Consider the following 18,364-nt stretch of genomic DNA (forward strand, 5'->3'; position numbering starts at 1 on the left):
CTTTTTGGCAGTAAAAGTTCTGTTTCAGCAAAAAAGGGCAGTGCAAAGGTAATGCACAAGCTAGAAAGTTTCTTGTTCACTCTTGACTGCTTTAAAGAACCTGATCTTAAAGAGCAGCTTTAGTAATAATAATGCTAACCAACAAGATAACCTTTGCTGTAATGGCCAGTGAGAAAGTGAGCAAGTATGTAGAACCACTGACAGCCCCCTGTCATGTTATTTGCTCAAGTAACAATAAATTTCTCCTTTCTGGATAGAGTTGCTTTTGGGGTTGTGATGGAATATGTCCTTTCTAGTAGGTGATCTTGGATATTGCCAACTGCCCATTGCTGTCACAAGCTGCCAGGTCAGAAAGGTCACTGCGTGTGCACAGTGCTCGGGATATTTCTTCTCCCAAGTGCCTGCTCTGATGAGGAGCAGCAGGCGGTGGTGCCTGGCAGCTAGCAGATGAGGGCCATGTTGGGAGGAATGGGTTAAAAATGGAAGCTTGGTGAGAAGGATAGGATATCCTTGGAATGTTGGACAAGCAGAACATTCGTGTACGGACAATATAGGTGATTCTTATATGTGAAGTACCCTGTGGGATGTGCTGGACCTTTCCGTCTTGATGTGGAAAAGATCACAGCCTACTGAAGAGCAGGGCACAGTGGTAGACATCACTTGTGCAAACCCTTGATAAACAGGCATGAGCAGCAGACTGGTGACTCCCTGGAATGAGTGGATTTCAGTTGTTGCCTGTGTCTATGCTTGTGTGCCTCTGCCTGGGTGTTGCTTAGGGAATGCTCTGGTTAGAGAGGAATGGAAAAGAAACGTGTTCTTTTGTTTTCACTGTGGGTCTGTGATTGTTCCTGCTCCCTATCTGTGTTGACCCACCTGGGCAGGCAAGCAGTGCCCAATACATCAGATGACAGTGGTGGTGGCAAAGGCTGCCCAAGTTGTACAAGCTAAGCAGCATAGCTATCTAGTGCAATTGCAAAAATAAAAGCGAGGAATCTTTGGAGAATGGAAGAGAGAAAGTCACCACCACAGTTTCCAGCGTAGCTCATAGTTTTGCACTGATGCCAGGAACTTGTCCAAATACCATGGGAATGGGAGAAAGCCAGGAAAGTTGGCAGCAAGCAAGGCACAGTGGGTTTTGTCCTAAGGGGTTTCTTACTCTTAGGGTATTCCTCCACCAGAGTGCTTTCTTTTCTTGGGGAATACCTCTCCACAGTACTTACGTGAGTGGGGACCTTTTATACCCTGCTTCTCAGTTCATTTTTTTCCTTCTTCTTTTCTCTCTGTTAGGGTCATGCTCCTGGCCCTCCAGATAAGCCAGCAGGGAGTGGTGCCTTTGATACCATGGACAAGCATTGCTGCTTTCTGCAGTGGTCGGCTCATTCAAGCCACACCCCTAAAAAGGCTCCTTGCCCCCCTTCTGCTTATCTCTACAATCATGACCACAAGTAATGTGGCACAGTAACACCTACCACTCGCCCCCCTAGAAAATTCCCAGTACTCAGATAGAGTCTTATCACCAAAACAGGCCTCACAAAGGGAGCGTTGAGCCAGGGAGAATAAAGAGAGGGGTTCAGAAATCCTCTTTCACAGACTGCAACCCACGTGTTGTTTTTTCCTTACTTTGCCATTCCTATTCCCTGCCCATCCTGCTGTATAGGCAGTGAGCAACCAACTAGCTGGGCGCTTACCTTCCCAGCTGGGTCAGCAGACTGCACCCCAGCAACATGTGCTGCTGAAATGGGTGCAAAATATCCTCCGCACAATTTGTCTCTGCTGAGAAAATCTCAGTAACAAAAGTTTAAATCCTACAAAATCCATGAAAAAAAACACAAGAAAATAATTTAAAACATTTATTTGAAACACAAGTGTTACAGACTAGAGGTGGTCTGGAAAATAGTATCTTGCTTTGCTCTTATTACAAGACAAACCATTTTTCCCCGTTTGCTTTTCTTTTCTCAAGGCCCGAATGTCACTGAACTCTCTTCTCAGCTTGCCCGTTGGGCACACCGTGGCAAAGATTGGGGTCACTTCTTTTGGCCGTTCTACAGATTGGAAAACACAGCATCTTTTTCATCCTTTGCAGGAGGAAAGCAACCGCTCTTGCTTCATCAGGTGGTTCTTCATAGACAAGTTGTTTCCTATCTCCGTAGGCAGACATAATAACAGCTTGGAAGAGGTTGATCAAAACACAGGTCATCACCAGCAGGAAGGAGGTGAGGAAAAAACCACCCAGCAGCCTGCTGGATGAAAATGCAGTATCTCTGAAAGCAGACACGCAGTAAGAGAATACGGTCTGAGCTGAGTGAATCATATTATTGTAATTCCATTCATGCTGGCCAAACACAAGGTAGCCAAAAGCCATAAAGATAGAGAAGTACACCACCACCACAGAGGCCATTGAGGAGATCCCAGGAAGGGCTGCCAAGATTGATCTTTGAGCCAGACGCACCTCATAAAACAACTGAGAATACTTTAGTGTCTTCAAAACTGCAAGAAATGCCAAAAAGCCCAAAGTATTCCTTAGATTCTGATCTAGATGAGAAACTGCGTGAAAAGGAATAAAATCGTTTGGATAAAGTAAGAAAAAATGAACAATATCAGCTCCCATCTTGAACTTTAAAACCTGGAAAGGAACAATCAGGAAGAATGCCCATTTTAAGATGAAGCTGATTGTCCTGGAAATAGTTTTAGTATTTTTTTTTCCTTGGACCATGCTGTAGAGGCCATCTGCAATGTACAAGAGCAGAAAGGCAACAGCAGCTAGGAAAAACAATTGTCGACCTTTTGTTTGCTGATGGAAAATGGGGACAGCAAATGAGTGTACTGACAAAGTTGGTTTTATGATCCCAAAATCAGACAGTTCAAATATGACTGAGATGCTGCAAAAGAGATCTCCATCAGAGGTGAACGTAGTCAGTTCGATGATCACAGCCCAGGTCTTTTCATCAAACCAGTTGCTCTCCTGCAGCAAATGCAGCCTTGTTGTTGAATTATGTCTTCCTTCTTCAGGGAAGAAGTAAAACGTGTATCCTCCTGGTCCATATGTGTGCAGATCTCCATATGAGAAGTAAGTCCAGGGAGCCCAGTTTGGTTGGTAAGTAAACCCAGGGTAACTGCTGGTTTCCTTGGAAAAAGAACGGTTGGCGACTTTTGTCCACGTGCCAGCATAGTCACCTTTCTCTTCGAGGTCCCTGCCGTATTTGTGAAGGCAGTGGCTCTTACTGATTACAAATTTATTTACAAAGCTGTGAGGGTGGAAACACGTTTTCTCAGTACCTTTAGCCCGCACTTGCCTCATCCTAGGCAAACCGATGATTTTGGATGAGCTGTCGGTAAGAAAAGTTGGCTGAACGTCGTTGTGGATCAAAGGCAAGAAGGTGTCGTTCACCCACGTGTAAATATCTGCCAGCTTAACCACAGCAGGGAGTCTGGGAGAGAACTGGTTCCGAATAAATTGGTTGTAGTGGAAACTGATAGTGTTCTCAGTAGAATAAGCTAAACATAAGACAACTGCTAAAACCACAAGGTGACCGATAACATCTTTTATGAAAATGAATGCCTTGGCCTTAATTTTTGCCGTTTCCAGCATCTTTGCAATTTCCCCATCTTTTAAAGGCTTGTACTGCTCGGTGTCTCTGATCTGGGCAAGCTTGAAGTGCTTCTCCCGCATCTCTTCTTCATTCATTGCTTCCTTTTCTGCTTTGATCTCAGAAGAGAGATCCTGGGTAGACCATGGAATGTTTTCACAGTATTTTGGACGAACTGTTTTCAAAGCTGAGTAACAACTGATTTTTATGATTGAAACAAAGAACACATTTTGAATAAAGGAAGTTGCCGACGCTAAAAGCCACTCCAGCGAAGTCTGGTAGCCGTAAGACAAACCATACAGTACAATGAAAAATGACGATACCCCACTTACAGTTATCACTAACACCCACGAGAGATAGACACACCACCACCAACAAACTATGGGTGGTCTCTTGCAAAAAGGCACAGAGCTAACGCTGAGTAGCTTGCTTTCTTCCTGCAAGTTACCTGCTTCCTTTGCACAGTTATTGCTGAAATTGGAATTTGACGGTAGTCTTCTCCGCCTGGCCTTAACCTTTGGACGGGAATTCTTTCCTGTTTGCTCCTTGTCTCCGGCGGTACTTGCACCTCCTTCAGAAACTTGGCAGTTACTGCTGTCCTGGGGAGCTCCCTGGCTTCTTGTCTTTCCCTCAGTTCTTCTCTTCAAGTTATGTGTCGGGCCCTGAGAATCGCTGTGAGCAGGAACGTTCTCCGGGGAACTAATGCTACCAGATTGTGCTGACGTTTCTGAACGTTTCCTTTTTTGCGAATGTACTCTCCAGGTTTTAAGATTCCCAGGAAGCAGAGTTAGACTTCTCTCTGGGTTCTTCTGGGAATACTTAAATAAGGCCATTATAATCATTTCCACAGGTACTGCAATCAAAGTATATTCAATGCCTATGGCAATTGATCTCAAGTACCTCAGGTGTCTTGGAGATTCTTCATCCCTGTCAGCATTAAAGAACATAATGTTAACGAACAGCTTTAATAATAATGTTGTTAGACAGGAAGATAACCTTTGGAGCCTGCTATAAGTGCCAGTGAGAACCTGAGCAAAAACAGAGAGCCATAGATGGCCCTCTTTCAGACCTCTGGCCAGATCAATCAAAAAATAATCCTTTCTGGATAGAGGTGCTTTTGGGTTGGTGACGGAAAATGTCCTTTCTAGTAAGCCATCTCCCTTGTCAAGGGCAAGCCATTTCCTGCACATAAAGAACCAGGTCTTCCGAGCGGACACGTGTTCAACTTTGGCTCTGCTTAAGAACCAGCCTGGCGATGGGCCTCTGTTGTTGTGCCAGACCCTGAAGGCGCAGATGTCTCCCAGGTCTTCCTTCGTAGTCAAGAGAAAACAGTCAGTGCTTCCTCGACGGAAAGCAGGAAACTGTGGATGCCGCAAGCAGTGGACATCACTTGTGCCGTTCTGGCCGATGAGCTGAAGAAAAACATCTGCGCTGGTTCCAGCTCCCCAGCGACTGCCGGTGTACAAAGTGACCAAAAAGCTGACTTTATCAAAGGGGTCGTTGTCGGGCAGAACTATAATTTTGTCTTTGCTGACCATCTCAGCCCTGTCTTTCCGCACGGCCCAGAGAGACAAAAGAAAGTAGGCTGAAAAAATGAAGAGCACTGTTAGAAGGGTCACGGGGTTCTTAGGGATGTCCGCTATTAGGTTTCCTTTGAGATCTACTCTGTTGGGGGTCACAATGACTTTGGCTGCCAGGAACTTGATGTCAAATGTGGATGTATTTGAGGCAGTGAGGACTGACCGGCTCCTGTGACTCTGCTTCATGCTGCAGACACAGTGTACCCGTTGCCAGTTGGTCAGGGAACCAAGTCTGCACGTGTCCACCAGGCATCCATCCATCGTGCTCTCAACCGAAATATTCAGGGCTGCCTTAAGCAGGCTTTCCCTCAACTGAGCCTTGGGTATCGGGAGTGTTGGTGCGGCTTCAGTGTAGTTTAGGACAGAAGCTGCAAGATAAGCCAAATAACCCACATTAAAACAGTCTCCGGTCTGGACATAAGCTGTCATGGGCGCACTTAAACCACTCACTGAGGCAAACAGTTCATGAAACACAACAGCTAGCGGTCGACTTCTCACTGGGTTCTGTGCTCTGACATGCAGACTCAGTTGGGTAAACGCCCCCAGAGAGTCACACACTTGAACGTACAGTGTCAGAGCATACCTCCGAGAGGGGACACCAACTGGGAGGGGAGATGGAGGCATTCTAGGCTGATAGCCAAAGTACACAATTGTGCCAAATGTGTTGTCCTCCACCGAGTTAATTTTGGCAGTTTTGGATTCGTCGGAAGCTACTATGACTTTGTAAGTCAGGGGTAAGTTGCTGTCCAAAAATCCACTGCACTGGACAACAAATTTTGTCAGGAAAGCTGTACCGCGGTGTGGGCTGATGCTACACTTGCCAGCCCTGGGTGGAGAGTTTACTTTAAATGCATATCTGTAGAGGGATGACCTACCGCCCCAGGTAGTCACTTGTAGTAGCAGTATGTATGATTGATCTGCAGTACTGGTAAAAGTCAGAGCACGTATAGGAAGGTATGCACCAGACTTACCTGTTGAGGTCCTGGAAGACCAATCAAAGCTAATTTCTGTAGAATTTTCCATCCAAAGTGATGAGTGGTGGACTGGCTGGCTGCTTGTTTGACAGTTGAGGCATTTGCCTGACAACGTAAACCTGTCTGTCGGAATTACAGCGCTGCCACAGTTTTCAAGGCACGCCACATCCAGGAGAGGTGAGAAGCCAGACTGCACGTTTACGCTTTGGTCGGCATAACTCTGTCTTCTATCCTTTTGAATGACTAAACGGAAGTGGTAGACAGTGTTTCCCGGGAGCGATTCCGGTGCTAGCACTTGAACAGCCCCTGAAGATGTCAGCCACCTCAAATCCCTCTGGGCTGGATGACATTTATTTCCCGCACTGATTCTCATGCTTTCATAGTCCAATAGCTTCTTAGTGCAGTACCAAGTAAACGTGAGTCCCTTTAGTCGTTCCGGTGAATCGGGGTCGTAGGACACGGAGCCATCGAGAGTCCAATTATCAAAAAAGCCCACTGTCTGGAAGTTGCCTCCTGCAATACTTGCCACAAGATCACTTCTCTCTATCTTGATGAAAACCCTGTCTGTGTTATTGAAGGATCTTTTGGTCCCAAGCATGTATACTGAAGCAGTAAAATAGACCTGATACATTCCATAATCCAAGGTCCAGCTGGGAACCGTTAGCTGTACTGTGTTGACACCGTGCATCGCCGATGTATTTAAAGGTTGGTCCCAGTCTGGATTAGTTTTCATGTCCTTAACAGCATAGAATATCCACTGAGGCTTTATGGACACGTGGAGGTTGCAGTCCACTAGCACTCTGGCATACAGCTCAAACGTTTTCCCCTTTTTCTGACGTATGACAGAGGTGTGAAGAGAAGGTTTTTGAATTGTAACCGAGTTGAATTTGCAGGCTGCTTCCTGGTGAAGCACTGCCAGCTCTGTTGCTTTTGAAGTGTCATCCCTGACGCTTGGGAGAGCCGGTGTCAGTCCATTTCGGGTGCTGCTCACTTTTGCCACGAACCCTTGGTGTTTCTCAGGATCCCCGGGGAAAGCAGAGCAATGGAACAAGCAGGTGGCACTTCTCGTGCCATCACGGTATGCGTGTGAGCTCTTCTGGGCGGCCCACCTTGCTGACATCTCGACGCTCAAGTTGCGATAAAGGCACTCAGGTGCGGCGCATGAGGCAGATGAGCTCTGCACTGTAATGACACTGGAGGCCACCGGCCAGAGAGCGCTTCCCAGGGAGAGGCCTGACTGGAGCGTGAACTGCCCTGACCAGAGGGAGGTGTTCTTCACCCAACCCCAATTCAGGTACCAGCGGCAGTGCGGCGGGGAGGCAGGCTGCCTCTCTGTGCTCTCTGCCTCCGCTGTCGCTCCTGGGGCTGGCCGGTACCTGTGGAAAGTGTTGTTTCTGCATTGAGCATTGAAAAGGGCAATTGATCGAAAGAAACAAGCTGTAACATATCCTTAGAAATAACTGACGTGGAAAGTAAGAATACCGTATACATCTTAGGAACATATATTAGGAACATAGCTACCGAATTACCTAACAAACACTTTCTCACAAAGCTGCAATAGGTTTGGAATGTTCTAACCAGTATGGGTATAGTATTCTGAACTAGGAGACATACTGTGAGGTTGTTCATTAGAGCGGCAGAAGCCAAATACATCTAACAGACTTTCAAGGAGGCAGGGCCTTTACACAGAGCAGAACTGTCCCACTCTGTGGGAATGTTAGGATGCCATACACTGGCTCCAAGATACTCCCCTCTATCCTCCTCCCGAGCTTGTCTCTACGCAGGGACAGATGGATGACCAGAACAGTGACCCAGTGTGAAAGGACACAAACGTTAGGGGGGTAATTAAACGATTGAGGCTGTGTCTATATGTCTATGTTTATGTTGTACAACTGACGTCCGAAAAGTTACCACCAAATGTTTGTTAAGAAAGCAATTGCTAGAAGTCAATTAAGCAATTAAGACATTTGTGTTTGGGCGGCAAAGATTTGTGTCTACTTGGCGTTTGTATGATTAGTATTGAAGCATCAGGAAAGAGTGTGAACCTGCATTACTCAGCCAATGAGGAACCAGGGATGAAAGAGATCAGCGGCAGGCAATAGGGGATCAAAGATGTAACAGTGTTTTGTCATAGAATCATAGAATCGCCAAGGTTGGAAAAGACCTAAAAGATCATCCAGTCCAACCGTTCACCTATTCCCAATAGCTCCCACTAAACCATGTCCCTCAACACAACATCCAGCCTTTCCTTGAACACCCCCAGGCTCGTTGACTCCACCACCTCCCTGGGCAGTCCATTCCACTGCCTGACCACCCTTTCTGAAAAGTAATACCTCCTCATGTCCAGCCTGAATCTCCCCTGCCATAGCTTGAAGCCGTGCCCTCTGCTCCTATCACTAATGACACGAGAGAAGACCCCCAGCTCACTACAACCTCCCTTCAGGAAGTTACAGAGAGCAATGAGGTCTCCCCTGAGCCTCCTCTTCTCCAGGCTGAACATCCCCAGCTCCTTCAGCCTCTCCTCATAAGCCCTGTGCTCCTGACCCCTCACCAGCTTTGTTGCCCTCCTTTGAACACATTCCAGGGCCTCAATGTCTTTCTTGCAGTGAGGGGCCCAAAACTGGACACAGTACTCGAGGTGCGGCCTCACGAGTGCTGAGTACAGGGGAACAATCACCTCTCTGCTCCGGCTTGCAACACTGTATTGCCAAAACAATCTGCTTTCTCAGAGAAACCGTACTAGAAAATTATTTGGAAACTTCCAACATACCGCAGTCGCAAGGTGCCATTCCCCAGGCAGGACAGCCAGCCCTCGCCGCTGCGCCCTGCGGAGCCGCGTCCGGGAGCTCCGAGGCAGCTGACCGCCAGGGGCGGCGGCTGCATGCGCGGAGAGCAGGCTCGCAGGGCCAGCAGGGAAAAGGCGAGCAGCTGGAGGAGAAAAAGAAGCGTCGGCATGGCGGCACGACGGGCGAGAGAAAGCGCCGGCATGGCGGCGTGGCCAGCCGGTGGCTGCTTGTTGCGTAGTGCCAACTGTCAGCGAGCGACCTCGGCATTCTGAACGTTCTACGTGCAGACCGGTACCTGCCGCCCTTCTCCATGGCGCGGCTTGCCAAAAAACCACGTTGGCTTCGAAACGGCCCCTGGGACGGGCTGTCGAAAGGGGCCACGGACCGCACGGAGAGCGGCAGGCGGCAGCACCGCGTGGCGCTCAGCGCGGAGGCTGGATCGGCAGGGCCGCCGCGCCGAGAGGAGGACCGGCCCCGCCCCGCCCCGCCCCACAGAGCGGCCCGGCCCGGCCCCTTGTCCTGCGTGCTGTGGGAAGCGCGGAGTCGCTCGGGCGAAGGCTGAGAGGGGCTTGTGGGACGGCCATGGCACCGCTGAGGGACTGCAAGGTACGGGCGGGCCGGAAGGGAGCGGCGCAACGACGGAGCCGAGCCGAGCCGAGGGGCCGTTGCGCGGCCGCAGGTGGCCGGGCGGCTGTGCCCGCTGTGCCCGCGGGTCCCGCAGCTGCCGGGAGAGTGGGCGGCGAGGGCGAGCAGGTCTCTGCTTCGGCCACCGCCGGGGAAGGAGCCCGAGCTTGGGAACTGCGGCGGCTGCGGCTGGGAGGGGCGCGGGAGGCCGGGCCTGGCGCCGTGCGGCCTCGTCCGGGGTCGTCCCGAGAGGCGCTGTTTGGGGAGCTTCGCTCGCCCTGGGGCTCGGACGGCGGGCTGAGTGCTGCCCGCTTCCGTCTGGGGGAAGCCAGGTAACCCGTGATCTGCAGCCCTGCCTCGGCTGCTCTCTGGGCGATTTTCTGCTCGCTTCTTTCTGAACTCACGCTTGCGTGTTGTAAGAAAAGGAAGAAAGTTTGTGATTTGATGTGGTCGAGTACTTCCAGGCGTGCCGTGTGAACTCTCTGGTACTTGAATGGTTGGAATGTGAGCCTTTAACGAAATTTCAGTGAGAAATCTTTAGAATATCGTTTTTAAAATGTCTCCCAGTCTACCTACTGGTTTTGACAAGGATGGAACTCAGTGTGTGATTAAGTTGGCAAAGGAAGCACCTGAGACCAACTCGTGGTTGCGTTGCCACCCTGTGTGGGAAAGCACTGCTCTGCTGTGAGGTGCAGAAAACCAGGGCCTTAATTCAGCATGTGACAGTTCCACGTGAGGTGTGCCTGCAGCAGAGGAACTTGTCAAAAGGGAACCATAATGAGTTGAGAATCGTTCTTGCATTTGGAGGTCTGTAGGCCGTTAAATTTTACTGTTTACAGTGTGTTGGTTCTTCCTCCCCACTGCTAAGCACAGCTAATGGAGTTGATTGTCATAACGTAATGTCACATGTAATTACGTCTGCAGAAAATGTTTCTGTGGCTGCCCAAGTTGTCTGTACAGCACAAGAACACAACAAGAAAACGTAGTTGAAAAGCGTCAGCAAATCATCGCTTTTGAAGTCTGCTGGCTGTGTGTGGGCAAGCAGGGCATGGAATAAGCAGTTCTTTTTTTGTTTATTGTGCAGGCCTGGCAGGATGCTGGACTTGGGCTGTCGACCACTAGCAACGAAGCCTGTAAGCTATTTGATGCTGCGCTAAGCCAGGTATGACATGAAGCAAAAATAAGAGAAGGAGGGTCTTGTGCACCAAGTAGTCTTTGCTGTAGCTGACTTTTGAATTTCTGACTGTCTGGAAGATGAGAAGATGGATGTAGTTTTATCGATTGAGGAAAGAACACTTAAGCAGTCACTGCTAGTGTGTACTTAGACGCACGCCCGTGATGCTTTCCCACAGCAGAGTCAAATCTAACAGGTGAGTTGTGGTCTCAGAGGTGTTACGCTCTTGCGCATTTTCTGGGAATAGGCTGAGGAACCAGAGCCTGAGGCTGAGTTCAGCCACTGGCTGTCAGCAGAAAACCCAGTTAGCAGGGAGCTCTGCTGAGTGTTGCAGCTGAGGGAAAAGCTTCATCTGGTGTGCTTATCACCCCTCACACTAGAGAATCATGGAGGAGACATATGCTGCTTAGAAACTGAAGATTGTTAGTTCTGCTGGTGGGCAGAGTACCTTAAAGAAGACATTTTCTCTGTTTTCTTCCTAAGTAAACTCAGTGTACTGAGTGTAAAGATTCTCTTCTGTGTTGCTTCCTTTAACTTTAACCTGCCTGGGATCCTGGGCTACCTGATCTAGTGCCTGTTTGACTGGTTGGCAACCCTGCCAGTGGCAGGGGGTTTGGAACTAGATGATCTTGGAGGTCCCTTCTAGCGCAAGCCACTTTGTCATTGTGTGGGAGAACGAGAAGATGCCCAGTGTCGTTGGCACTGTCTCTCCCTTTTGCAGTATGCAACGTGGCGCAACGATGAGAATCTAGGAGGTATTGAAGGGTGTCTTTCCAAGTTAAAGGCTGCAGATCCAAATTTTGGTAAGTGTAGCCTTTAGCTGTTTGCACGGGAAGTGCTGGATGCTACGTAAATCACTGCAAAATAATGCCTCTTGTTTATTTCCATTTAACTTTCAATGGATTCAAAGAGCACTATGGTGTTATTTGATGTGGCTCTTTTTCTGCTACAAAACAGAATTTTTCAACATAGTGACCACTGCTAGCTATGGATTTTCTCCAGGGACGATCGAGAGCATGTGTGCCACGCTCGTAAAAATCTGCACTAGCAGAGGTGTCCTCTTGTTGGCTCTGCTGAAGTTATCAGCTGCCAACTCGCTGTGTTGACACCCACTGTTTGGTCTCTATAAGTGTTCAGCAAGCATCAGTAAGGTCAATAGTTGTCATTGCTTCCACGTGGAGGAATTCAGGGACACTACTTTGCTTCATATGCACCTCCATGTTGTGGATCAGTGTAATAAAATGGGAGGTATTACTTTTGGAGCAGCCCTTCTACCCTGTTTCTTTGTGTTCACTGTACCTCATTTTGGCAAGTAGCAGCTGGTGTGTGGGGTAGAATTCTGTAATTCGTCGTTAGAGGGGGGAGCAGGCTGTGGTGATGTTTCCGTGTTTTTCACTCAAGTCCTCTGTAATGCCTGTCCTGAAGGGCAATGAAAACTGGAAGCTTATGAGTCTTTGCTACAGAGGGGACCCATTTTCACCCAAGGCAACCCAAGCCTCTTCATGCTCTTGTAGAGATGAGTTACGTTCATTGCTGTACTGCTCATGATGTGACTTGTTGATTTCCATAGTCATGGGACATGTCATTGCTAACGGATTGGAGCTTATTGGCACTGGAAGCTCAGTGCGGCTCAACAGAGATCTGGGCAGTGCGCTGAAAACAATGATGACGCTGTCGAGATCTCAGCCTCTGACGGAGCGGGAGAAGCTTCACGTATTGGCCTTGGACATGTTTGCCAGTGGGTAAGTGGCTGGCCCTGTGGGGAAGGGGACAGTGGCTGGTTTTGTCATTCAGGGCCTTCTTGCTGTTGCAGCGTACTGCTGCCTTAGCTATGTGTTCTCCACTTTCTTCTCATGAAGAGTACTGTGAAGAGGATAAGCTATCAGAGGTGATGTTTTGTAGGGTTGTGTCCTAGCAGTCTAACCAGTCATGTAGCAGAGAATCAGGATCAGGTGTTTGTTATTGTTGTCAAATGTGTCTCCCAGAATTGTATCACGATCAGATTACCCCTCCCCTAGGAGGGGAAGTGCAGTATGGCCTCTGACATACCTTTAGCACTTCTTTTTTTTAAATCCATCTTAATTACATCAGTGGAGTAAAGGTTTAGAAATGGGATAGAATTATGTATAGCTACTCTAAGGTCTGGTGTAATATGATAAATTTTTTGAACTGCACAAGCAAATCCTCAAGCTTACTTTTCATGGAATTACAGGAGATGGAATGGACCACAAAAGACTGTTGAGTCCACCACCAGATGAGTCCAGATGAGTCTTGAATATCTTCATAAAAGGAGACTTTGCAGCCTCTCTGGGCAAGCTGTTCCAGTGCTCCTAGTGTCAGAAAGTGGAGTGGGAGATGCTGGTATCAGCAGTTGTGTAAAGCATTATTGTTCCGTTCAGTACGATGAATTTCTGTGCACTCTAGGGAAGTAATCATTCACTTTTATTGTTCATCAAACAAGTGAACATGGCTTTACCTCATGTAATTCATAGCAAAGGTAAAGAGGAAGCTACCAAAGCCCTGCTAGTGTGGGTTCAGTTCCCACTGGAACAAAGGTATCTGTGTGCCTATGACTGTAGATTAATTATCAAATTATAGAATGGCTTAGCATGTGAAACATCTTCAAGATGATCAGGCTGAACTACCAAGTTCCATAACTATGTAACGTTCTCTAGTGTCAGGTCTACACATTTCTTAAATTCTTCTGGGAAGGGAGGGGCTGGGACTTCCCCACCTCCCAGGTGAGGCTCTGCCACACAGTGCAACACAGTAGTCAAGGTGCAGCCGCACTATTGCTGAGTATGGGCCCAATCCTTTTCCTCCTCTCATTGACCAGACTATTTCTGATGCAGGCCTGGATGCCATTGGCCTTGCTGGCTGCCTGGGCACACTGCTGGCTCACATTCAGCTGGTTGTCAGCCAGCACCCACCGCCAGCTCTTTTTCTGCTGAGCAACTTTGCAGCCACTCGTGCCCAGGTCTGTACCACTGTATGGGGTTGTTGTGGCTCCAGTGTAGGACTGGGGGCTTAGCCCTGTTGAATGTCATGCAGTTGGACTTAGCCCTTTGATCCAGCCTCTCCAGATCCATCTGCAGAGCCTTCCAGCTCCCAAGCAGATAGCAGCAGATCTCTCTGTCCCAAGTTCACGTTCAATGTCGGGAAAATCTTTATGGTTCAGCTGGTCTCTTTTTCCTTGCCTTTTGCAGCTTTTGTAAGAGTACTTCTCATGTGATTTCCCAGTAAGTGCCCTGCTTAAACAATGTCATTGTTTCTCAAAGGAAAAAACAAACGTAACTAAAATTTGTTCAAGAAGAAAAAGGCATTTGCTGTTGAATCTTCTCTTTTTCAGAATAGGAGGAGTTTAGAACTGACAGCAGGGGCCGGTATGCATGTCTTCTTTCAACGATTAAAATTCTTGTTTATAGACAGCTTCCAAAAGCTTGTGATGTATGGGAACAGATTCTACAGAACCATCCGACGGACTTGCTAGCCCTCAAATTTTCCCATGACACTTATTTCTACTTAGGATATCAAATACAAATGCGAGATTCTGTTGCTCGGGTTTTTCCTTTCTGGACACCTGACGTTCCTCTGAGCAGGTAGGTCATGCTTCACTTTCAAAATTGCTCCGTATCTGATGTATGCATACTCTTTTGTTTTAGGTTCAACACATCTAAATGATAGGATTTGTTAGAAACAGGAGTGTAGACAAGATTAACAGCTTCTAGATGAAGTGGAGTGAATTATGGGTGACGCCAGCTCGATCATCTCCCCCGCATCCCTGCTGACACTGTTAGTGAGGTTGTTCTGTTCAGTTTTCAGAAGTGAGCAGTGGCTCACTCAGTGACTTTTGCTGTCAGATAAGGCTCGTGTCATGTAACGCCTAAGATGGAATGGTGCACTCACTGCAGGCGGGGGCAAAATGCCCTCAGGCTCTTGTGTGCCCATTTCCTTTTTCCTTTTGTTTCCTGTGGACAAACGCACTGTACCTCAATATCCAGGACAGAATGCTTTTCTCTTCCTCAGACAGTGAAGACAGTGTAAACTGAATATTAAGCTGGTAATGAAGCTATGGCATCGCGCAGTCTCACGGCTCAGAAGGCAGTGTCATTTTTCCATCAGTGTCAACTGACACAAATGTGAAATCCTTTGTTGTTTTTATGTACTATTTATGCTAATGTCATTTGTTGGGAAGGTTGGACTTAGCAGTTTGGACTGAGCTTTAGTAAATTTTTTTTGGCACAGTTCTGCCAAAGTGCAAACTCTTATCCACTTTATTGGGTACAATTAAGGAGCATTAATCCCAGGAGCCTGTAACAGCCCAGTTTCTTTGTGCCTTTATTGCTTAATGATGCAACCTTTGCCACATTGCATTAAGGTACTTGCGTACAGTGGACAGTGAAGAAAGTGTAGATGGCTGCAGTCATATGTGTTACTTTTGAGATATTCAGGTAACTTTTGTGGCAGCACTTTCTTACTTCTGAGCATCTGATTTTTCATTTTTACAACTGCTCTGTGCACCTCTTAATTCCAGCTTATCCAAAAGGGTAAATGTCAGCAGCTCATAAATTATTGGTGGTATGCTTCTTGCCACTGATTCCCGTGATGGCTTTTTTGGGCCTCCCCTTTCCTACGAGGAGTAGCTCATTGTTCTGTACTCTGCAAGCTTGAATCCTGTGAGTCCTATAACAGCAATGTGGTTTGCCACCGCCACCAGCAGCAGCCTGACAGTGGATGTCTTTCATTTACAGCCTGGTGGGTTGAAGGAGCTGGAGTAGTCACTTTCACAAACCAGAGTGTGTATTGACACACTCCCACTCACCACATTTGAAATGTAAATCTGAAGTCACTTGTGGATGATCTGTTTCCCTTGTTGGTAAAATTCAAAGTTGAATTTGAAAAGTGGCACGGCAGTGGTTGAGACTAACTGCAGGAATGGAGACAGTGAGTCTAAATATTGTCTCCATTATCTACAGTTCAGCATTGGGAAAATTGTGTTCCCAGTTCCATGTTATGCTTCAGGCCATGCAATTAGTTTTTAGAATATCTGTTGGGCACGAGGGAGGGTTGATCTTTTGTTAAGTACACACATTTATAATAGGTAGGCTGTGAGCTCTTCCTGTTGGTCCGTATTGTGAAATACGTTGCAAGGACTGGTTTTACTTAAATGCTGTTTCTAGTATGTATTTCATTCCTTGCTTAAATCTAGTTCTGAATGAGTGAAGTGTTCTTTTCTATTTTGCTTAGCTACGTGAAGGGCTTCTACTCTTTTGGACTCATGGAAACAAACTTTTTTGATCGTGCAGAGAAGCTTGCCCGTGAGGTAAACTGCCCGTTCTTGATGGTGAAATGTTTTTAGAGTTGTTAGTCATGTGCTCCCTATCTCTGAGTGATGTTTTGCACAAATGCTGTAAACTGACTCTTCATTATTGCAATTTTTAGTAGAAGTAGGAAAGAGCTACTGGAAATGCTCAGTTTCATAGGAAAAATGTTAATGACTATCCCTTAGTAGGATTCCTTCGTCTATGCCTTTTGCTGCATCCCCCTAAGTGTAGCTGGCTGTTAATTTCTAGTGAAGAATGTTAAATTGATTTATTGTAATCTGCTCTTGACAGTTCATTCTGTTTGGGTTCCCTCTCTGTGGGTTTTTTTTTCTTTTTTCCAGACACATAGTCATGGATTAGTGAGCAGCTGAGTGTACAGTGTTCCTGGGGATCAAAATTAGTCTGCATATACCCTTTTTATAACGATAGTAGTTGTGTTTGATCTTCTGCAGTCTTCAGGATTATTGCTGTTGCCTTGTGGTCTTGGATGGAGTTAATCTCTAATGGGTGTCTTGGCAAGGTTCTGTTGCATCAGGGGCAGATGAAACTGCTACTCACTGACCTTACAAAATGGCTAAGATACTGTGGCAATTGGAGCAAGAAGGAGTTATTTACTCTGTATTCAGTTCTGGCTGTGGTCTTGAAGAAAAAAGCACTTGCTTGCAAGGAACTGTTGTAGACTGTATTATGCCTGTGCATGCAACTCTTTCATGGCCAGTTCTGACGTATGTCTGTGGAATGAAATGTTGTTGGATAAGTTTCATTGAATCCTGCATTCTGAAGCTGTTTTGCACATGTTCACCTCTGTGCAGTAGAATTCAGGAAATTAACCAGAAAACTTTTTCTTCCTTTCTGTCCAAATCAGTCTTTCAGGTGTAGCTGGTTGGAGCAGGCCAGGGTTGTACCTAACATCCAGCCAGTGAAATTAGTCTCTTGTTTCCCTGTCACCAGTAATAAATGGTTATTTGCCAGTTTGAGAGAATCATCACGTTTTCCTTTTTTCACTCACAGGCTTTGGATATAGAGCGGACAGATGCGTGGTCTGTTCATACTGTAGCTCACGTAAATGAAATGAAGGCAGAGGTGGAGAAAGGGTTGGCGTTCATGAAGGAAACAGAAGACAACTGGAAGGTAAGCTTTGTCACAGCATGTCTGAAAAATATCTTTGTAGGTCGTCTTTGCCTGCTCCAGCCAAGTCCTGCAGTTCTTCATCTGCTTCCTTTCTGCCTGTGTATGTGTTACAAGCAATGCAAGTTTCAGAAATGAGTAGAAGACTTCACTTGAGGTGCTGTTATCCATGCTGATTTTGAAGCAAGAGGCAGAAAAATGTCCATTCTGAAGGGCACGTACTCTGGACCACTTCAAGCCATCTTTACTGAGATTACTCGGATGCCAAATTGCACAGGAGATTTAGTGCAGGTTTTCTTCACATGACAGTTTTTATTGTTCCTCTCACAGAAACGCAGTTGCCTATCATAGGATGTGAGTTTGAGCACAAAATCAGAGGGGTTACATCAGGTCAGCCGAGGGACCTCCGTGCTGGTGTGGCTTAGTCTTAAATGGGAATGTTTTTTCTCCAGAACTGTTGCAGTGAGTTCTCATAGCCTGTTTCTATTTAGTGATTTGAGCACCCTGGAATTTGCTTAGCAAATTCTTGCTTAGCAGTTTAATCTCATTCAGAACTGCAAGTCAGAATCAGAAGAGGGGTTTTGTTTTTTTCAGTGAGGTAATCTCGTATTCTTACTCATGTGAAGTACAAGCTAGGGAAGAGCATTTGAACTCCTGGCGTCAGCTGGGAAGTATGGTGCAAGGTTGGTAATTGGTCAGGGAATATTCATCTCATCTGAGGAACTGCCCACGTATCTGGTATCTATTTTGGAGTCAGTAGTAAGGCATAAGTTTGAGAAGTGATCGCTCAGTCTGAGATGGAAATCTAGGTGAGTAGGAGGAATGGCCCTCATAAGGTGGGCCTTTCCTGCACACTGTCTAGCCACACTGCTTCAGTCAAGACCCTTACATGTTAGATGAGACAAATCCTACTCTTGTGATAGACAGTTTGTGGATTTTTTTCCGAAGGAGTGCTGCAGAAGGGTGAATTCTCCTGAGGCATCCAAGCGCAGTTCTTCTCTGGAAAAAGACTTGGGGAAACTTTGGTTTTTGTGGTGTCTGCCTGAATTGGAAAGGAGCGAGTGTAAGAGTGAGAGATTTCATGTAGGCCAGCAGATGTGAAGTTCTTGTCTGTCCTGTCTTTTGGAGCACTCGGCAGTTGAAGAGGAAAACCAAAATCTGCCTAGGTATGTTGGGATGAGAAGTTA

The 18,364-nt window shown here is 46.9% G+C and overlaps 3 protein-coding genes across 16 annotated transcripts in view; 1 reads left to right on the forward strand and 2 right to left on the reverse strand.

Moving 5' to 3' along the window:
- The window catches only part of LOC125696534 (polycystic kidney disease and receptor for egg jelly-related protein-like), a 35,889-nt gene extending 26,356 nt beyond the window's left edge, over nt 1-9,533 (reverse strand). The window contains exon 1 of the mRNA XM_048952315.1: nt 9,223-9,533. The gene's annotated coding sequence lies outside the window, so the exon portion shown is untranslated. The remainder of the gene's footprint in view (nt 1-9,222) is intronic.
- LOC125696593 (tetratricopeptide repeat protein 38-like) overlaps nt 1-18,364 on the forward strand; it is a 77,072-nt gene that overhangs the window by 17,286 nt on the left and 41,422 nt on the right. For 2 of the 11 annotated variants that reach the window (XM_048952446.1, XM_048952435.1), the window contains exons 2-8: nt 9,404-9,533; nt 10,636-10,713; nt 11,447-11,528; nt 12,296-12,467; nt 14,151-14,324; nt 15,973-16,048; nt 17,061-17,180. The exons of 8 other annotated variants lie outside the window; for them this stretch is intronic. In XM_048952446.1, coding sequence (XP_048808403.1) covers nt 9,404-9,533; nt 10,636-10,713; nt 11,447-11,528; nt 12,296-12,467; nt 14,151-14,324; nt 15,973-16,048; nt 17,061-17,180 — 832 coding nt within the window. The remainder of the gene's footprint in view (nt 1-9,403; nt 9,534-10,635; nt 10,714-11,446; nt 11,529-12,295; nt 12,468-14,150; nt 14,325-15,972; nt 16,049-17,060; nt 17,181-18,364) is intronic. One more of the 11 variants, XM_048952529.1, reaches the window with a different exon arrangement.
- The window catches only part of LOC125696550 (polycystic kidney disease and receptor for egg jelly-related protein-like), a 68,622-nt gene continuing 50,326 nt past the window's right edge, over nt 69-18,364 (reverse strand). For 2 of the 4 annotated variants that reach the window (XM_048952347.1, XM_048952358.1), the window contains one exon: nt 1,657-5,535. In XM_048952347.1, the coding sequence (XP_048808304.1) occupies nt 1,970-5,535 (3,566 nt within the window). In that variant the 3' untranslated portion in view covers nt 1,657-1,969. Of the gene's footprint in view, nt 1,394-1,656; nt 5,536-6,138; nt 6,261-18,364 lie in introns of those variants that run through there. The other 2 variants (XM_048952332.1, XR_007378409.1) reach the window with 2 other exon arrangements.

Source organism: Lagopus muta, chromosome 1, assembly GCF_023343835.1.
Source record: "Lagopus muta isolate bLagMut1 chromosome 1, bLagMut1 primary, whole genome shotgun sequence".
NCBI lineage: Eukaryota > Metazoa > Chordata > Aves > Galliformes > Phasianidae > Lagopus > Lagopus muta.